Source organism: Oncorhynchus gorbuscha, linkage group LG16 (assembly GCF_021184085.1).
Source record: "Oncorhynchus gorbuscha isolate QuinsamMale2020 ecotype Even-year linkage group LG16, OgorEven_v1.0, whole genome shotgun sequence".
Lineage (NCBI taxonomy): Eukaryota > Metazoa > Chordata > Actinopteri > Salmoniformes > Salmonidae > Oncorhynchus > Oncorhynchus gorbuscha.
In genome coordinates this window covers 10,210,020-10,231,832 of record NC_060188.1, presented here as the reverse complement: position 1 = coordinate 10,231,832, position 21,813 = coordinate 10,210,020, and the positions used below count along the sequence as shown (strand labels likewise).

General features: G+C 45.0%; 1 protein-coding gene and 1 pseudogene across 1 annotated transcript in view; one reads left to right on the top strand and one right to left on the bottom strand.

Moving 5' to 3' along the window:
- The window catches only part of LOC123998976, an 899,899-nt pseudogene that overhangs the window by 549,470 nt on the left and 328,616 nt on the right, over positions 1–21,813 (top strand).
- LOC123998934 (adhesion G protein-coupled receptor L1-like) overlaps positions 1–21,813 on the bottom strand; it is a 255,839-nt gene that overhangs the window by 91,041 nt on the left and 142,985 nt on the right. The window contains 2 exon segments of the mRNA XM_046304189.1: positions 406–515; positions 4,565–4,778. Coding sequence (XP_046160145.1) covers positions 406–515; positions 4,565–4,778 — 324 coding nt within the window.

The following is a 21,813-nucleotide window of genomic DNA, read 5'->3' as shown; positions in this document are numbered from 1 at the left end:
CTGTACTGCTGTATGAAGTGCTTATCTGCCATGGTGTTTGTGGAGCACCTTCCCCATGTGAAAATCTCTCTCAGCCTCTGGAGCGTTGCACTGTCAATGGAGAAAAAGGGTTTAGTGCTGTGTGTGTGTAGGTGTGTTTGTTTGCAGGTGTGTGTGTGTGTGTGTAAGAGAGAGAGAGAGAGCAAGAGCGAGAGAGCAATGTGTGTCTGTCTGGTCTGGTCTTGGTCTGTCTGTTTGTGTGTGTGGCTGAGTGTGTGAGAAAGAGAGTCTGTGTGTGTGTTGGTGTGAATGCCAGTCAGTTGCTGAGAGGGCTGAGAGGGGTTAGCTGGGGGAGAAGGGGGACGGGGATGGGGGGGGTGGGGAAGGGGGTGAGGGGTGTGGGTGATGGGGGGTCTGGGTACTCACTGTAGGGGACACACTCGTACTGTATCTCCAGGTACTTGTAGGTCCCTGGGCAGGGGTCTGGGAACACATCGGACCCTGCCACCACCACACACTGGGTACGGTTATTACACCTGTCCCACAGAGAGAGAGGGAGAGAGAGAGAGATAGAAAGAGCACGAGAGAGAGAGAGAGAGAGAGAGAGAGAGAGAGAGAGGGAGAGAGAGAGAGAGAGAGAGAGAGGGAGATAGAAAGAGCGAGAGAGAGAGAGGGGAGAGAGAGAACATCAAAAGGAACACAAAATTCAACATAAAAATTAGGATCTGGCTAAAAAATACTTGAATCAGTCATAGAACCCATTGCCCTTTATGGTTGTGCAGCCTGGGGTCCGCTCACCAACCAAGAATTCACAAAATGGGACAAACACCAAATTGAGACTCTGTATGCAGAATTCTGCAAAAAATATAATCTGTGTACAACGTAAAACACCAAATAATGCATGCAGAGCAGAATTAGGCCGATACCCACTAATTATCTAAATCCAGAAAAGAGCCGTTAAATTCTACAACCACCTAAAATGAAACAATTCCCAAACCTTCCATAACAAAGCCATCACCTACAGAGAGATGAACCTGGAGAAGAGTCCCCTAAGCAAGCTGGTCCTGGGGCTCTGTTCACAAACACAAACACCCCCCACAGAGCCCCAGGACAGCAACACAATTAGACCCAACCAAATCATGAGAAAACCAAAATATAATTACTTGACACATTGGAAAGAATTTACAGAAAAAACTAGAACGCTATTGGACAGAATACCTGACCACTGTGACTGACCCAAAATGAAGGAAAACTTTGACTATGTACAGACTTTGCTATGGAGAAAGGTGGCCCACTGAAGGCAGACCTGGATCTCAAGAGAAGACAGACTATGTGCACACTGCTCACAAAATGAGGTGGAAACTGAGGTGCACTGCCCAATGTATGACCATATTAGAGACACATATTTCCCTCAGATTACCTAGAGCCACAAAGAATTTGAAAACAAATCCAATTTTGATAAACTCCAATATCTATTGGGTGAAATACCACAGTGTGCAATCACAGCAGCAAGATTTGTGACCTGTTGCCACAAGAAAAGGGCAACCAGTGAAGCACAAATACCATTGTAAATACAACCCATATTTATTTATTTATATTTATTTTCCGTTTTGTACTTTTTGCACATAATTTCAACACTGTATAAATAAATAATATGACATTTGAGTGTAATGTTTACTGTTAATTGTGTATTGTTTATTTATCTTTTGTTTATTATCTACTTCACTTGCTTTGGCAATGTACACATATGTTTCCCATGCCAATAAAGCCCCTCAAGGATCCGCCCCTTTTGTACATTTTCGCCAGAATGACATACCCAAATCTAACTGCCTGTAGCTCAGGACCTGAAGCAAGGATATACATATTCTTGGAACCATTTGAAAGGAAACACTTTGAAGTTTGTGGAAATGTTAAATGAATGTAGGAGAATATGACATTAGATCTGGTAAAAGATAATATAAAGAAAAAGACATGTGTTTTGTTTTATTTTTTTGTACCATCTTCTTTGAAATGCAAGAGAAATGCCACAATGTATTATTCCAGCCCAGGTGCAATTTAGATTTTGGCCACTTTTGCAGCAGTGTACGTGCAAAGTTTTAGACTGATTGAATGAACCATTGCATTTCTGGTCTTTTTTTGTGTGTGTCAACACTGCCCAAATGTGCCTAATTGGATTATTAATAACTTTTCATGTTCAAAATGGTGCACTCTCCTCAATCAATAGCATGGTATTCTTTCACTGTAATAGCTAATGTAAATTGGACAGTGCAGTTAGATTAACAATAATCTAAGCTTTCTGCCAATATCAGAAATGTCCTGGGAAATGTTCTTGTTACTTACAACCTCATGCTAATTGCATTAGCCTACGTTAGCTCAACCGTCCCGCGGGGGACCCACCGATCCTGTGTAAATTGAAATTGAATTGAAATTCAATTAAGAGTGAGAGAGAAACATGGGAACAGAGAAACAAACTAGACAGAGGAGAGAGAAGAGAGTGATGAGAATAAAATGAATGAGGACATTGAGAGAATGACAGAAGGGACAAAAGAGAAGAGGCAGATAAATGTCCTTGGGGCTAAAGATGGAGGGAACGGGTCAGAAGGGGGTCATTTCAAACTAGACTAGATCATGTGACAGCTGGACCTGAGGGATGAGGCGATGGAGGGATGAGGGAGGAAGAGGGGGAAGAGTCCCGTAAGAGTCTCCCTCCCCCGAAGGCTTGTGAGTGTTAGCAATTAAAGGTGAGAGAATGGGTGGGGACTGGTGCTGCTAAGACAGACAGACAGACAGACAGACAGACAGACAGACAGACAGACAGACAGACAGACAGACAGACAGACAGACAGACAGACAGACAGACAGACAGACAGACAGACAGACAGGCAGGCAGGCAGGCAGGCAGGCAGGCACGCACGCACGCACGCACGCACGCACGCACGCACGCACACACACACACACACACACACACACACACACACACACACACACACACACACACACACACACACACACACACACACACACACACACACAGAAACGCATACAAGGCAGGGAAACATTCAATTGCACATAACACCATCATAATTTAAGCAGCTCAATGTATGCTCCCTCACACACTCACACTCCCAGCACACACACACTTCCCTTTTCTGCATATAATCCCCCCTCCTCTGTCCTCCTCTATCCTCCTCTGTACTCATCTATCCTCCTCTATCTTCTATCCTCCTCTATTGATCTCTGTCTTCCTCTGTCCTCCTCTATCCTCCTCTGTCTTCTATCCTCCTCTATCGATCTCTGTCCTCCTCTATCCTCCTCTGTCTTCTATCCTCCTCTATCCTCCTCTGTCCTCCTCTATCCTCCACTGTCTTCTATCCTCCTCTATCGATCTCTGTCCTCCTCTATCGTCCTTCTATCCTTCTCTGTCCTCCTGTATCCTCCTTTGTCCTCCTCTATCCTCCTCTATCTTCATCTGTCCTCCTCTAAATCAAATCAAATGTATTTATATAGCCCTTCGTACATCAGCTGATATCTCAAAGTGCTGTACAGAAACCCAGCCTAAAACCACAAACAGCAAGCAATGCAGGTGTAGAAACATGGTGGCTAGGAAAAACTCCCTAGAAAGGCCAAAACCTAGGAAGAAACCTAGAGAGGAACCAGGCTATGTGGGGTGGCCAGTCCTCTTCTGGCTGTGCCAGGTGGAGATTATAACAGAACATGGCCAAGATGTTCAAATGTTCATAAATGACCAGCATGGTCGAATAATAATAAGGCAGAACAGTTGAAACTGGAGCAGCAGCATCTTGTCTGTCCTCCTCTATCCTCCTCTGTCCTCCTCTATCCAGCTTTAGCATGATTTCTCTCTTTCTGCTCTCTCTCTTGTTCATTCTCCATTTCTCTCCACGTCACTGCTGCACTCTCTTTATCTCCCCATCAGTGGTTCACTCTAGCCCGCGCCCGCTCCCTCCCTCCATCCTTACATCAATCCCCTTCAGATCTCTCCATCTCTCCATCCCTCCATTCCTACATCAATCTCCTTCAGATCTCTCCATCTCTCCATCCCTCCATCCCCACACCAATCCCCCTGTCCTCCTCCAGATCTGTCCATCTCTCTCTCCCTCTGTGCTTCCCTCCATCTCACCAGTAGCGCCCTCTCCCTCCGTTACATGTGTGATGGATAGCAGGGAGAGGGCTGCCATAGATCAGCTCTATGAGGAGGCAGATGCTAAGCACAACCAGAGTGCAGCTGCATGCAGCCACACTACAAACACATATCTCACTACACACATACTGCATGCACTCAACTTTACACACTAACAGCACATAAGATAAAAAAACAAGCAGGACAGAAAGACACACCCACCCTGGGTGTCCTATGTCTTCTTATTTATCTTACACACACACACACACACACACACACACACACACACACACACACACACACACACACACACACACACACACACACACACACACACACACACACACACACACACACACACACACACACACACACACACACACACACACACACACACACACACACACACACACACACACACACACACACACACACACACACACGTACCTCTGTGACATGATCTTGAAGGCGTCAGGCAGGTAACACTGCACGTTCTCCATTTGGAAGGGGTCAGCGTCACAGATCTTGTCGTCCGTGCGGCCGTAGTTGGCCGTCTCAATCATGATGACATCACTGCCAGGGCAGCGCAGCTCGATGGGGTATCCCTCGCACGCCAGCTCTCTACGCATCAGGCCGAAGGGCATCGCTGACCGACTCAGAGCTACAGCAGAGAGAGAAAGAGAGAGAGAGAAGGAGAGAGAGAGAAAGATGAAGTGTGTTATTGACAATGTAAGTGCATGGTATGAAATAGGAGGGAAATCATACAAACAAATGTCAGACATACCACTCTCTGTAGAATAACAGAAACATAAATAACATAAAGCAAATGGCAGACATACCACTCTCTGTAGAATAACAGAAACATAAATAACATAAAGCAAATGTCAGACATACCACTCTCTGTAGAATAACAGAAACATAAATAACATAAAGCAAATGTCAGACATACCACTCTCTGTAGAATAACAGAAACTCAAATGTCAGAATAACAGAAAACAGAAACATAACATAAAGCAAATGTCAGACATACCACTCTCTGTAGAATAACAGAAACATAAATAACATAAAGCAAATGGCAGACATACCACTCTCTGTAGAATAACAGAAGCATAAATAACATAAAGCATAAATAAATAAAGGCAGACATACCACTCTCTGTAGAATAACAGAAGCATAAATAACATAAAGCAAATGGCAGACATACCACTCTCTGTAGAATAACAGAAACATAAATAACATAAAGCAAATGTCAGACATACCACTCTCTGTAGAATAACAGAAACATAAATAACATAAAGCAAATGGCAGACATACCACTCTCTGTAGAATAACAGAAACATAAATAACATAAAGCAAATGGCAGACATACCACTCTCTGTAGAATAACAGAAGCATAAATAACATAAAGCAAATGGCAGACATACCACTCTCTGTAGAATAACAGAAACATAAATAACATAAAGCAAATGTCAGACATACCACTCTCTGTAGAATAACAGAAACATAAATAACATAAAGCAAATGTCAGACATACCACTCTCTGTAGAATAACAGAAACATAAATAACATAAAGCAAATGTCAGACATACCACTCTCTGCAGAATAACAGAAACATAAATAACATAAAACAAATGGCAGACATACCACTCTCTGTAGAATAACAGAAACATAAATAACATAAAGCAAATGTCAGACATACCACTCTCTGTAGAATAACAGAAGCATAAATAACATAAAGCAAATGTCAGACATACCACTCTCTGTAGAATAACAGAAACAGAAATAACATAAAGCAAATGTCAGACATACCACTCTCTGTAGAATAACAGAAACATAAATAACATAAAGCAAATGGCTAGGTAGAGAAAATGCTAGTCATCATGTACAGTAGCAGAAATACAGGGCCGAAGAACAGAATTTGTATTTTTGCATAGCAGTTAGAATGTAACATAAACACAATGAGACCATCATCTCAATTCACAGAGGACACAACTAAAAACAGTGTAGCCAGCCTTATAGACAGAGAGTGCAAGTGGACGTTGGATCCTAAAAGAGCACTTGCAGACCAGACTTGCCTCCCAAATGGCACCCTATTCCCTATAGTACACACATGATTTTTAATAGGGTGCCATTTGAGACACACCCCAGCTCTCCCAATCATGATATTTACCCACTTTGAGAGGCAAACTGTTCAACGTTCTGGCTTGTTCCATTAACAGACTCCCACACACACAGCCAGCAGCTCAACCCCCACCACTCGGACACGCACGCGTCTGACGCACAGCTCTGAAATAGAATGTCCTCACGTCTGCCTTCCAGCCGACGTCAACATTACACCTGAGTAGGGCTCACCTCCATACGGAGAGAGGGAATGAGGGAGGGAGATGAGAGAGAGGAGGAGGCAAGAAAATAAATTGAACAGAGAAGAGAAGAGGGCCTAAGAGAGGGAGAGAGAATCTCACCCTAGCCTCAGGCAGGGCCTCTCTGTACGAGGGCTGGCAGGCCCCTAGGCTCCCTCCCCCCACCTGTGTTATCTGTCCGTTTGCCATTTGTACGCCCACTCCATGCAATCAGAAGACTGAGAGGGCAGCTAGGAGAGAGAGAGGGGGCATCCAGGGTAGCGGGGGTTAATCGCTGTGCCAGGGCTGAGAGGGCCACAGACATGCACAGAGAGACACTCTCCATCTACTTCATCTCTCTCCCTCTCCTCCCTCTCCATCTCTCTTCATCTGCACAAGTAGGCTTTCTAGCGGCCTCTGCATTCAGTCCTTCAACAAATTCCGTCCTACTCAGCTCACCACAAAATGGCTGCAGCCTTGGCATGTATATAGATTTTTCTATTGTGTTATTGACTGTACATTTGTTTATGTGTAACTCTGTGTTGTTGTTTTCTGTAGCACTGCTTTGCTTTATCTTGGCCAGGTCACAGTTATAAATGAGAACTTGTACTCAACTGGCCTACCTGGTTAAATAAAGGTGAAATAAATGCCTCACTATATTGTCTAAGCATGTCTCCCTCAATAAGTCTGTCTCATTCTACCTCTTGATGTTTCAATGGTGCCAAGGATAGTTCCAGTTTTTATATGCTCTGATGTTTGCCTCTCTATGACACACCAGGTCTGATTCCAGCAACATGTGCTGTTTGCTCTGTTTGGGTCCTTCCACTGCTACTACATCTAAACAAGGCAAAGGCCTGGAATTAATCCGAGCCGTGTTACAGCACTATAGCAGACTTTTAAAGATCATTTATGCTTGAGCCGTCATGCGTAGTGTTTCCTGTGAATTTGATCTCTGCTAACATCTGGGAAAATGCCTTTAAAAGGCTCATAGAGAGCAATAGTAATGGTGTCTTTTTGTAGGCACTAATGCAGGCTAACACTGTCATGGCTTGCTGACCAAAGCTTATGGGGAAATGAATGTTTTTTTGGGAGGGATTCAGGATAAACGCTGAAAATAATGTCTGTGGTAAACACAGGCTTAGAAGATCTGATACGTGTTATTCTATGAGACAATCTTCATCAGCTTTTTGTGAATTTTGAAGCATTTATTTAATCAAAACAAGCAAAATGCTAACGATGTGCTAACATGTAAAAAGATAAAACTACACCTCAGGTCGCGTACCTTTAACATTGAGCTAAACGGCTTAGCTTACCTTATCAGACTTAGCTTACCTTATCAGACTTAGCTTATCTAGTAGGACTTATTTGTTCGAGCTGGTAAGCAGAAAGCTAACTAAGCTAACTAGCTTTTAGGCGGACTAGTGTAGCGTAGACTAGTTTGCATGGTCGGCGTAGTGACGTGAAAATGCTTGCTACTGAAGCTGAAGTTCAAATTCTCTGACAGTTAGTGACTCATTAGCAAGTGACTTATTTTGATAACGTAAAGGCTTTATAATTCCTAACGGTCATGTTAACTGACTGTTACATCTCATAGAACAAAACATATAAGATATCCTAAGCCTGTGTTAACCTCAGACCTTATTTTCAGCATTTATCCCAAATAGGAATAGCAAACGAACCAGAGGTAGAAAATTATCATTCATTTACGTTATTTAGGACTACAAGCTGACAAGTGCTATTGTCGACTGTCCGGCGCGCTGCGCTATAACTCCACATGGGTTGAATCCCGGCCAAAGTCCCATTGCCCATTCACCCATTCCTCTTTTCATATATTTTACTAACGCAAGACAAAACACGCAAGCTTTGAATTTAACACACCACTTTGAAAGTGAGAGTATCAACATTTCACTGGGGTTTCTGATGGATTGTCATCATTGTTGAGATTGTTGCATTTTAGTGACTATGTCAGGTTTTGTTAAGCGTGAATTTCAATGCTTCTACACCAAAGTGAATCATTTTGCAGCTTACCTAGTGGACTAGCAGTCAGAGCTCAGAGGCAGAGGGACGAGATGGCAGGGGAGCTCTCCCTGGTGATGAAGGACAGCCAGTACATATGAGTGGAGCTTTCCACTGCCAGCGAGACAGAATACTGCTGTCCATGGTGCTGAAGGAGTATGTCGAGAATACGTCTATAGAAATGCATTTGGAGAGCAATAACCATTGGAGTCTGGCTATGGTTTGTTCTACATCAGACAGACTAGAATAACCAATGGAACTAGCAATGCATTGCGCTACATCAGAGCGACTGCAAAGTCTATGGGAGGGAACAGTCCATGGTACTGAAAACAGAATGATAGGTAGTGATAGGCTCTTTACGACCTTGCACACATTTGATCGGTCCCATTTTCTCAGTTTACCTCAGAGTCAAAGTTAACTATCTCCAACCAACCAGATTTGACAAGAGAACTTTAAAAAGCTGCTGCTCTCCTCACCTACTTAGCCCTCTTATACTCCCCTGACCAGACTGTATTAGCAGTTGAGAAAGGCAGGATGCCGAAAAGCTGGGTTCTATGCTGGCTTATTGATATAATTAATTAAAATGAATGAAAAATGACTGAATAAAGCATATAAACAGGCTGTATTAGAGACTAGACTAGGAGACACTGTCTCTTCTCTCAGTACTGGAACACACAGAACAGAACATGCCTCTTTTCCTTGGCAGTTGATAATGAGGCTCTGGGTGAATTAGACTTCAGTCTATCCATTCAGGAAATGTGCCCGTAAGGGTCAACGTCAATGTCAGTCATTTCCAGAGATGCTGTGTAGCTGCAGCTACATGACTCACTGCATTGAGACTAACTCATATTTCTAAACGCCACTCATTCATGCAGCTGCATTACTTGGGTAATGTTGTGTCAGTGTGTAACTAAGGACATTAAGGCTGAATAGCCAGATCAAATTTATTTTAAATCCTTTATGCCTCACCAGCATAATATGTCTTCGTAACGGCCTTATAAAAACACAACCAGACAAAGACGGCAAAAACACATTCATATTAGGAACACAGATGTTTCACACTCCCTCACTCTCTCTCTCGTTCTCTCTCGCTCTCTCACAAACATTCTAATGAATGCATGCATAGTCGCCCACGCGCATGTACACACACATACAGACAGAGACACATGCACACACAAACAAACACACACACGCACGCACGCACGCACGCACGCACGCACGCACGCACGCACGCACGCACACACACACACACACACACACACACACACACACACACACACACACACACACACACACACACACACACACACACACACACACACACACACACACACACACACACACACACACACACACACACACACACACACACACACAGTGTGGGGAATCTGTACTTTACTTTACTATTTATATTCTGCACAAATGTTACTTTTACTTCACTACAAATATATTTTTACTCCATTACATTTTCCCTGACACCCAAAAGTACTCGTTACATTTTGAACGCTTAACAGAACAGGAAAATGGTCTAATTCACACAGTTATCAAGAGAACATCCCTGGTCATGCCTACTGCCTATGATTTGGCAGACTCACTAAACACAAATGCTTCACATGTAAAGGATGTCTGAGTGTTGAAGCCCCTGAACATCCGTAAATAAAAATAACAGAAAATCGTTCCGCCTGGTTTGCCTAATATACGGACTTTGAAATGATTTATACTTTTACTTTTGATACTTATGTATATTTTAGCAATTACGTTTACTTTTGATACTTAAGTACATTTAAAACCAAATACTTTTAGACTTTTACTCAAGTAGTATTTAACTGAGTGACTTTCATTTTTACATTTACTATTACAGTTTTTTTTTTACAATCGCTAGGACCCATTTCTCAATACTTAAATCTCTTCACACAGTTCTCCTAATCAACTTTCAGCTTGGCACAGCATGTCTCAAATCAACTCATTCTTCCATAACAGTAGCAAAGGTTGTCACCCAACAAGCACACTTTGTCACTCATAAAACAATAACCTTAAAAACACTAACAACAGGTAGCATTACACAATGTTTTCGTTAGTTACGTTTCTTTACAAAACAAGAATGACACCTCTCTACTGTTTAGAATTCACTGCAGTATATATTACAGGAATGAATCCGAAATGATGCAATATGCTTCAATATGTTTTATGTCATTTTCTGGCATTGAGTGATTCCAAAATATAATAATTTGTATGTACACCATCTACCATTACAGATACAGTAGCAATGCTGGTCAACCTTGTCTTCTGCATTTGGCCACAGGTTCTCATCCACATCACATCTTATGTCATCTTGGGCAACACCAAGGAAATAATATTTTGGCATGCCTGGTCCATCCCTGGCAGTCTTCTGCAGATATGTCCAGGCATCCAGCAGTCTTTGCGTCCAGGAGGGACATTTTATCATGTGGATGGTGGTCATAAACCTTCCACCTTCATGAGGAAAATAATTCCTCTATGGGGTTGAGGAGTGGAGAGTGAGATGATGATCATGATTTATTACATGATCAATTATAGTGGCCCTAATCTCATCTGAGACTACAGCTCTTGATCTCCCTCTCAGTCTTCTTCCACCATGCATACGTACTCCTATCCCTCTCCCTCTCCCAGCCACTCTTCTTCCTCTCAGTCTTCTTCCACCATGCATACGTACTCCTCTCCCTCTCTCTCTCCCAGCCACTCTTCTTCCTCTCAGTCTTCTTCCACCATGCATACATACTCCTCTCCCTCTCCCTCTCCCAGCCACTCTTCTTCCTCTCAGTCTTCTTCCACCATGCATACGTACACCTCTCCCTCTCCCTCTCCCAGCCACTCTTCTTCCTCTCAGTCTTCTTCCACCATGCATACGTACTCCTCTCCCTCTCCCAGCCACTCTTCTTCCTCTCAGTCTTCTTCCACCATGCATACGTACTCCTCTCCCTCTCCCTCTCCCAGCCACTCTTCTTCCTCTCAGTCTTCTTCCACCATGCATACGTACTCCTCTCCCTCTCCCTCTCCCAGCCACTCTTCTTCCTCTCAGTCTTCTTCCACCATGCATACGCACTCCTCTCCCTCTCCCTCTCCCTCTCCCAGCCACTCTTCTTCCTCTCAGTCTTCTTCCACCATGCATACGTACTCCTCTCCCTCTCCCTCTCACAGCCACTCTTCTTCCTCTCAGTCTTCTTCCACCATGCATACGTACACCTCTCCCTCTCCCTATCCCAGCCACTCTTCTTCCTCTCAGTCTTCTTCCACCATGCATACGTACTCCTCTCCCTCTCCCTCTCCCAGCCATTCTTCTTCCTCTCAGTCTTCTTCCACCATGCATACGTACTCCTCTCCCTCTCCCTCTCACAGCCACTCTTCTTCCTCTCAGTCTTCTTCCACCATGCATACGTACACCTCTCCCTCTCCCTATCCCAGCCACTCTTCTTCCTCTCAGTCTTCTTCCACCATGCATACGTACTCCTCTCCCTCTCCCTCTCCCAGCCATTCTTCTTCCTCTCAGTCTTCTTCCACCATGCATACGTACTCCTCTCCCTCTCCCTCTCACAGCCACTCTTCTTCCTTTCAGTCTTCTTCCACCATGCATACGTACACCTCTCCCTCTCCCTCTCCCAGCCATTCTTCTTCCTCTCAGTCCTCTTCCACCACGCATACATACTCCTCTCCCTCTCCCTCTCCCAGCCACTCTTCTTCCTCTCAGTCTTCTTCCACCATGCATACGTACTCCTCTCCCTCTCCCTCTCCCAGCCACTCTTCTTCCTCTCAGTCTTCTTCCACCATGCATACGTACTCCTCTCCCTCTCCCAGCCACTCTTCTTCCTCTCAGTCTTCTTCCACCATGCATACGTACACCTCTCCCTCTCCCTCTCCCAGCCACTCTTCTTCCTCTCAGTCTTCTTCCACCATGCATACATACTCCTCTCCCTCTCCCTCTCCCAACCACTCTTCTTTCTGTCAGCCACTTCTCTATCTCTGGCTGGGTCCATGTTTATATTGGAGTACATAATTATTCATAAGATGTCCTCTTCTGTATAGATGGTAATGAAATTGAAAGAGAACTAACACCTGGGTAGGTGTTCAGTTACAATGGGAATCAGCTGTGGTTGGTGTAATTGTTTTGATAATATTTCCTTTTTTAGATTTGGAATATATTTCAATACAGTATTACTGTAGAAATGTAGCAAATTGCTGTCTTATTCAATGTTGTGTTATTTTAGGTTTTGAACTTAAGTTTAACAGTTTTGAAAAGAGTATGTAAATGTGCAAATTGGCCTGTAGGTACGGAGAGTTTTGGTGGTGGTTGTGTCTAAGTGAGAAAAACATTTATGAAATTTGAAAGATGTAGTCATTGAATGCATTTTGTGCCAAAGCAATGAAAAATGATCCACAGTTTAGCCACATAGACGGCTGTTGTGTTCACTGTGTGAACAGTTTTGAAAACGTGACCTAAGTATTGAGAAATGGTCCTAGTGATTTTAAAAATCTATAACATAACTTTACTTTTACTCAAGTATGACAATGAAAATGGGGTACTTTTTCCACCACTACACACACACACACACACACACACACACACACACACACACACACACACACACACACACACACACACACACACACACACACACACACACACACACACACACACACACACACACACACACACACACACACACACAGTAACCCCACCCCCACAGTAACCCCACCCCCACACACCTCTGACACAGTAGGACGAGTGTATAGTTCAGTATAGGATCCCTGTGGTGTAAGTACACATCTCCATACAGCTGGCCAGTGATTAGATCATTACACAGTGGTGATCAGGGGAGCAGAACTGAGCCAGACCGCAGAAGTCCAGACCCCATTCCCCTTATCACACTGTACACATTATACAGAACAGAATGGAGACGGGACATTAAACCACACTGGGTGGCCACATCAAATATATATACAGTGGGGCAAAAAAGTATTTAGTCAGCCACCAATTGTGCAAGTTCTCCCACTTAAAAAGCTGAGAGAGGCCTGTAATTTTCATCATTGGTACAATTCAACTATGTCAGACAAAATGAAAAAAAAAATCACATTGTAGGATTTTTTATGAATTTATTTGCAAATTATGGTGGAAAATAAGTATTTGGTCACCTACAAACAAGCAATATTTCTGGCTCTCACAGACCTGTAACTTCTTCTTTAAGAGGCTCCTCTGTCTTCCACTCGTTACCTGTATTAATGGCACCTGTTTGAACTTGTTATCAGTATGAAATACACCTGTCCACAACCTCAAACAGTCACACTCCAAACTCCACTATGGCCAAGACCAAAGAGCTGTCAAAGGACACCAGAAACAAAATTGTAGACCTGCACCAGGCTGGGAAGACTGAACCTGCAATTGTTAAGCAGCTTGGTTTGATGAAATCAACTGTGGGAGCAAATATTAGGAAATGGAAGACATACAAGACCACTGATAATCTCCCTCGATCTGGGGCTCCACGCAAGATCTCATCCGTGGGGTCAAAATGATCACAAGTGAGCAAAAATCCCAGAACCACACGGGGGGACCTAGTGAATGACCTGTAGAGAGCTGGGACCAAAGTAACAAAGCCTACCACCAGTAAACACACTACGCCACCAGGGACTCAAGTCCTGCAGTGCCAGATGTGTCCCCCTGCTTAAGCCAGTACATGTCCAGGCCCGTCTGAAGTTTGCTAGAGAGCATTTGGATGATCCAGAAGAAGATTGGGAGAATGTCATATGGTCAGATGAAACCAAAATATAACTTTTTGGTAAAAACTCAACTCGTCGTGTTTGGAGGACAAAGAATGCTGAGTTGCATCCAAAGAACACCATACCTACTGTGAAGCATGGGGGTGGAAACATCATGCTTTGGGGCTGTTTTTCTGCAAAGGGACCAGGACGACTGATCCGTGTAAAGGAAAGAATGAATGGGGCCATGTATCGTGAGATTTCGAGTGAAAACCTCCTTCCATCAGCAAGGGCATGGAAGATGAAACGTGGCTGGGTCTTTCAGCATGACAATGATCCCAAACACACCGCCCGGGCAACGAAGGAGTGGCTTCGTAAGAAGCATTTCAAGGTCCTGGAGTGGCCTAGCCAGTCTCCAGATCTCAAACCCATAGACAATATTTGGAGGGAGTTGAAAGTCTGTGTTGCCCAGCAACAGCCCCAAAACATCACTGCTCCAGAGGAGATCTGCATGGTGGAATTGGCCAAAATACCAGCAACAGTGTGTGAAAACCTTGTTAAGACTTACAGAAAACATTTGACCTCTGTCATTGCCAACAAAGGGTATATAACAAAGTATTGAGAGAAACTTGACCAAATACTTATTTTCCACCATAATTTGCAAATAAATTCATTAAAAATCCTACAATGTGATTTTCTGGGTTTTTCTTTCTCATTTTGTCCTTCATAGTTGAAGTGTACCTATGATGAAAATTACAGGCCTCTCTCATCTTTTTAAGTGTGAGAACTTTCACAATTGGTGTCTGACTAAATACATTTTTGCCCCACTGTATATAAACATATAAACGTTCATATTCTACCAAAAAAACACACTACAACTTCCTGTTCCGTATCCTCTCTTATCCTGTCTGTTTCTGTCATAGCGTCATTCTGATTGAGAGTTTGATTTGCTAAGATCAGGGTGAATTCCATTTGAACTAAATAAAGAAGTCAATAAAGAAGATGGGTTTAAATTACATTCTTAGATTGAAAATTGTATTTTATTTGGAGCTATTTCAGTTCATGAATTGGAATGGAATGGACCACCCCACAACCCTGATACATACAGTAAAGTAGTTTAGTAGTCGTTCAATAGACCTTTGATTATGTGGAAATGTGATTAAAAAGACGACGGAGAGCAGATTTTATCACCGAGTGTGTGTGCATGCATGCGCTAAATACGGCTGCTAGAATCCTGACTAGAACCAAAAAATTTGATCATATTACTCCAGTGCTAGCCTCTCTACACTGGCTTCCTGTCAAAGCAAGGGCTGATTTCAAGGTTTTACTGCTAACCTACAAAGCATTACATGGGCTTGCTCCTACCTACCTCTCTGATTTGGTCCTGCCGTACATACCTATACGTACGCTACGGTCACAAGACGCAGGCCTCCTAATTGTCCCTAGAATTTCTAAGCAAACAGCTGGAGGCAGGGCTTTCTCCTATAGAGCTCCATTTTTATGGAACGGTCTGCCTACCCATGTCAGAGACGCAAACTCGGTCTCAACCTTTAAGTCTTTACTGAAGACTCATCTCTTCAGTGGGTCATATGATTGAGTGTAGTCTGGCCCAGGAGTGGGAAGGTGAACGGAAAGGCTCTGGAGCAACGAACCGCCCTTGCTGTCTCTGCCTGGCCGGTTCCCCTTTTTCCACTGGGATTCTCTGCCTCTAACCCTGTTACGGGGCTGAGTCACTGGCTTGCTGGGGCTCTCTCGTGCCGTCCCTGGGGGGGTGCGTCACCTGGGTGGGTTGATTCACTGTTGTGGTCGGCCTGTCTGGGTTTCCCCCTTGGGTTGTACCGAGTCGGAGATCTTTGTGGGCTATACTGGCCTTGTCTCAGGATGGTAAGTTGGTGGTTGAAGATTTCCTCTAGTGGTGTGGGGGCTGTGCTTTGGCAAAGTGGGTGGGGTTATATCCTTCCTGTTTGGCCCTGTCCGGTGGTGTCCTCGGATGGGGCCACAGTGTCTCCTGACCCCTCCTGTCTCAGCCTCCAGTATTTATGCTGCAGTAGTTTGTGTCGGGGGGCTAGGGTCAGTTTGTTTATCTGGAGTACTTCTCCTGTCCTATTCGGTGTCCTGTGTAAATCTAAGTGTGCGTTCTCTAATTCTCTCCTTCTCTCTTTCTTTCTCTCTCTCGGAGGACCTGAGCCCTAGAACCATGCCCCAGGACTACCTGACATGATGACTCCTTGCTGTCCCCAGTCCACCTGGCCATGCTGCTGCTCCAGTTTCAACTGGCCTGGGCCCTAGGACCATGTCCCAGGACTACCTGACATGAGGACTCCTTGCTGTCCCCAGTCCACCTGGCCATGCTCCTGCTCCAGTTTCAACTGTTCTGCCTTACTATTATTCAACCATGCTGGTCATTTATGAACATTTGAACATCTTGGCCACGTTCTGTTATAATCTCCACCCGGCACAGCCGGAAGAGGACTGGCCACCCCACATATGCTCTCTCTAATTCTCTCTTTCTTTCTCTCTCTCGAGGACCTGAGCCCTAGGACCGTGCCCCAGGACTACCTGACATGATGGCTCCTTGCTGTCCCCAGTCCACCTGACTGTGCTGCTGCTCCAGTTTCAACTGTTCTGCCTTATTATTATTTGACCATGCTGGTCATTTATGAACATTTGAACATCTTGGTCATGTTCTGTTATAATCTCTACCCGGCACAGCCAGAAGAGGACTGGCCACCCCACATAGCCCGGTTCCTCTCTAGGTTTCTTCCTAGGTTTTGGCCTTTCTAGGGAGTTTTTCCTAGCCACCGTGCTTTTACACCTGCATTGTTTGCTGTTTGGGGTTTTAGGCTGGGTTTCTGTACAGCACTTTGAGATATCAGCTGACGTACGAAGGGCTATATAAATAAATTTGATTTGATTTGATTTGTGTGTGCATGCATGCATGCGCGCGTGTGTGTGTGTGTGTGCATGCATGCGTGTGTGTGTGTGTGCATGCATGCGTGTGTGTGTGTGTGTGTGTGCATGCATGCATGTGTGTGTGTGTGTCTGGGAATGTGTAAATATGTGGTTCTTCTGGGGGTTTGATGTGATAAGCCAGCCTGCTACAGGCTACATGTGTCCTTCACTCTGCAGGAATCCATCAATGTTTCTGGGCCTCTTCAGCCAAACACACAGTCACTTATCTCTTTCTGTAGGCACAGTTATACTATTTGAATTGGAGCGTCTCTCACTGCAACCACGTAACAAAGGTTGGATTAAAACATTGCTATACTGAGCAATGACTAACATAGTGTAATGTGCACTCACACACAATGAGTGTACAGTTAACAGGCTGGTGGAGGAGAGTAGCACAAGCATTTCGCTACACTCGCATTAACATCTGCTAACCATGTGTATGTGACAAATACAATTTGATTTGATTTGATTTGAAAAGTATTTACGTTAAAGTCCATTATGCACATATATTAAGAAAATACATACAGTATAGCTGACAAAACAACATGTTAGTACAGAACAATGTACAAAGGAAACACACTTAAATACACACAAAAGTACCCTTGACCTTCCAAATACGCACGCACACACACACACACACACACACACACACACACACACACACACACACACACACACACACACACACACACACACACACACACACACACACACACACACACACACACACACACACACACACACACACACACACACACACACACACACACACACACACACACACACACACACACACACACACCAGGCGGGTGAGTGAGGTGTCATGTCAGTCCAGGGCGGCTGGTGTTAGTAAGGATCAGACTGGTGGCTCCATAATGGGACCAACATACTAATGAAGAGTGGAGGAGAGAGAGAGATACAAGTCTGATTGGATTTGACTCATTATCCGAACAGTGTAATTAAAGCCAGGGGGGGCAGAGGGGAGAGGGACACTATAGGTCTCTCAGATAATAACACAGACACAGTGACTCAGACGCTGACACTGCAAAAATACAGACACACAAGGCCTTGGACAGATGGAAGGGCAGGCAGACAGACAGACAGAGACAGTCAATGAGAGATTTAATCAAACTTAGAGATCTAAACAAACTGGAAAATATAACACTTTCTGACTTTATCTACATTTACATTTCAGTAATTTAGCAGATGCTCTTATCCAGAGCGACTTACAGTAGGGTAGTGAGTGCATACATGTTGGTACTTTTTTTAGTGTTTCACATTTTGGTACTACACATTTTGGTACTACACATTTTGGTACTACACATTTTGATACTACACATTTTGGTACTACACATTTTGGTACTACACATTTTGGTACTACACATTTTGGTACTACACATTTTGATACTACACATTTTGGTACTACACATTTTGGTACTACACATTTTGATACTACACATTTTGGTACTACACATTTTGGTACTACACATTTTGATACTACACATTTTGGTACTACACATTTTGGTACTACATATTTTGGTACTACATATTTTGGTACTACATATTTTGGTACTACATATTTTGGTACGACACATGAGACTCTTCAAGTCAAACATTAGGGAATCCAATTGAAAGCAGCTTTATTTTGACCTTGGCTGTGACGCCACTGACAGACAGTCTGTCTATGTTCCTTTTTTTGGGACTGATTCAGGGTGAATGGCCTTCCAGGCAGACACTGGACAGACACTGGACAGACGCTGTCCTGTGTCTGACGCTGTGATGATGTTTGTGTGTGTCTCAGTGTCTGCCATTGAGCCTCTTTAGGAGATTATAGAATCCCAGGCCCCAGGGCTGACTGTCTGGCTGGCAGGGCCTCCATGTGATAAGTCTCTCTCAGCCCGTCTGTCTGTCTGTCTGTCTGTCTGTCTGTCTGTCTGTCTGTCTGTCTGTCTGTCTGTCTGTCTGTCTGTCTGTCTGTCTGTCTGTCTGTCTGTCTGTCTGTCTGTCTGTCTGTTTGGGCCTCCATGTGATCAGCCTCTCTCAGCCCTTCTGTCTGTCTGGGCCTCCATGTGATCAGCCTCCCTCAGCCCGTCTAGCTGTTCCAGCGGTCATCATCTCCTAATCACCCTGCTGCTCATTAGTATTAGCACTGTAGCCTAGCGTATTAGCTAGTATAATATGGTAGAGTAGCTAGCGCCTAGTTAGCATTAGCACTTTAGCTTAGAGTTAATCTAGTTAGCATAATATTGCAGCCTAGACTAGAGTCTTAGTTAGCATTATCACTGTAGCCTGGAACTAATCTAGTTAGCATAATACTGCAGCCTAGACTAGAGCCTTAGTTAGCATTGACACTGTAGTCTAGCCTTTTAGTTTTTCTAGATTAGCCTCGGCCTAAAGTCTCTCATGACTTCTAGGTCAGATCCTCCTGGTGAGATTGTGTGTTACAGTCATTGATTAGAGGAGACAACTCTTAACATGGAAAGTGGGTGATCGTCCTTTCTTTAAATACATAATCTTTGTTAGAACATTAGCATAGTGCCTGAGCAGAACCAGTTAGCGCAACGGGCCTGACAAGCGTGGCCCGTCACCACAGAAGAGCTCAGGCACAACGGCCACAGCTGTCACATCCAGCCAGCGCTCAACCAGAGGAGTAGGAAGCTGGGAGGACCGCAGGGCGACATGTAAACCTCGCTCCAGAGACAGGACAGGACAAGACAGGACGAGATGAGACAGGACGAGATGAGGCCAGACTGAATAGGGAGTCACCAGTCATGCCATGGGGTCAAAACACAAAGCAGCGCAAAATGACACACATCCACTCTGAGCAAATCTAGTCAACCAGAGAGAGAGAGAGAGAAACCATCAAGAAGAATGTAACAATAATGGACCTTTATTGGATGTAAAGACACAAGGTCAGAGAAACAAAGTAGAAGAAGAAAGAAAGACAAACATACTCTCCCTTAACTGGGAAGAGTCATCTTCCTGAGCCTCTCCCCTCATCACAGCCTTTCTTTCCATGACTGCAGCGCCCCAACACTCCAACTGAACCCAATTACAGCACACACCAGAACATTACATCACCCAAAGAGATGAAAACACACACGCAGACACGCACGCGGTCACACAAGGGCACACCTGCAAGACACGCACACACACACACATATTCACACATGCACACATGCACACACACGTATAGGCATGCATGCCTACACTAACGCACACATGCTCACACACACATATACACACATACTACTGCGCTGAACACACTCTCCCTAACCCTCAACCACACATCCTCCACCCCTAGCAGCCCCCTCACGGCGTACACACACATTCCAGCTAGGGACCTGACTCCAGCTCACATCCAGCTCCACTCTCCAGCTAGGGACCTGACTCCAGCTCACATCTAGCTCCATTCTCCAGCTAGGGACCTGACTCCAGCTCACATCCAGCTCCACTCTCCAGCTAGGGACCTGACTCCAGCTCACATCCAGCTCCACTCTCCAGCTAGGGACCTGACTCCAGCTCACATCCAGCTCCACTCTCCAGCTAGGGACCTGACTCCAGCTCACATCCAGCTCCACTCCAGCTAGGGACCTGACTCCAGCTCACATCCAGCTCCACTCTCCAGCTAGGGACCTGACTCCAGCTCACATCCAGCTCCACTCTCCAGCTAGGGACCTGACTCCAGATCACATCCAGCTCCACTCTCCAGCTAGGGACCTGACTCCAGCTCACATCCAGCTCCACTCTCCAGCTAGGGACCTGACTCCAGCTCACATCCAGCTCCACTCTCCAGCTAGGGACCTGACTCCAGCTCACATCCAGCTCCACTCTCTAGCTAGGGACCTGACTCCAGCTCACATCCAGCTCCACTCTCTAGCTAGGGACCTGACTCCAGCTCACATCCAGCTCCACTCTCCAGCTAGGGACCTGACTTCAGCTCACATCCAGCTCCACTCTCCAGCTAGGGACCTGACTCCAGCTCACATCTAGCTCCACTCTCCAGCTAGGGACCTGACTCCAACTCACATCCAGCTCCACTCTCCAGCTAGGGACCTGACTCCAGCTCACATCCAGCTCCACTCTCCAGCTAGGGACCTGACTCCAGCTCACATCCAGCTCCACTCTCCAGCTAGGGACCTGACTCCAGATCACATCCAGCTCCACTCTCCAGCTAGGGACCTGACTCCAGCTCACATCCATCTCCACTCTCCAACTAGGGACCTGACTCCAGATCACATACAGCTCCACTCTCCAGCTAGGGACCTGACTCCAGATCACATCCAGCTCCACTCTCCAGCTAGGGACCTGACTCCAGCTCACATCCATCTCCACTCTCCAACTAGGGACCTGACTCCAGATCACATTCAGCCACTCTCTAGCTAGGGACCTGACTCCAGCTCACATCCAGCTCCACTTTCCAACTAGGGACCTGACTCCAGATCACATCCAGCTCCACTCTCCAGCTAGGGACCTGACTCCAGATCACATACAGCTCCACTCTCTAGCTAGGGACCTGACTCCAGATCACATACAGCTCCACTCTCCAGCTAGGGACCTGACTCCAGATCACATACAGCTCCACTCTCCAGCTAGGGACCTGACTCCAGCTCACATCCAGCTCCACTCTCCAGCTAGGGACCTGACTCCAGCTCACATACA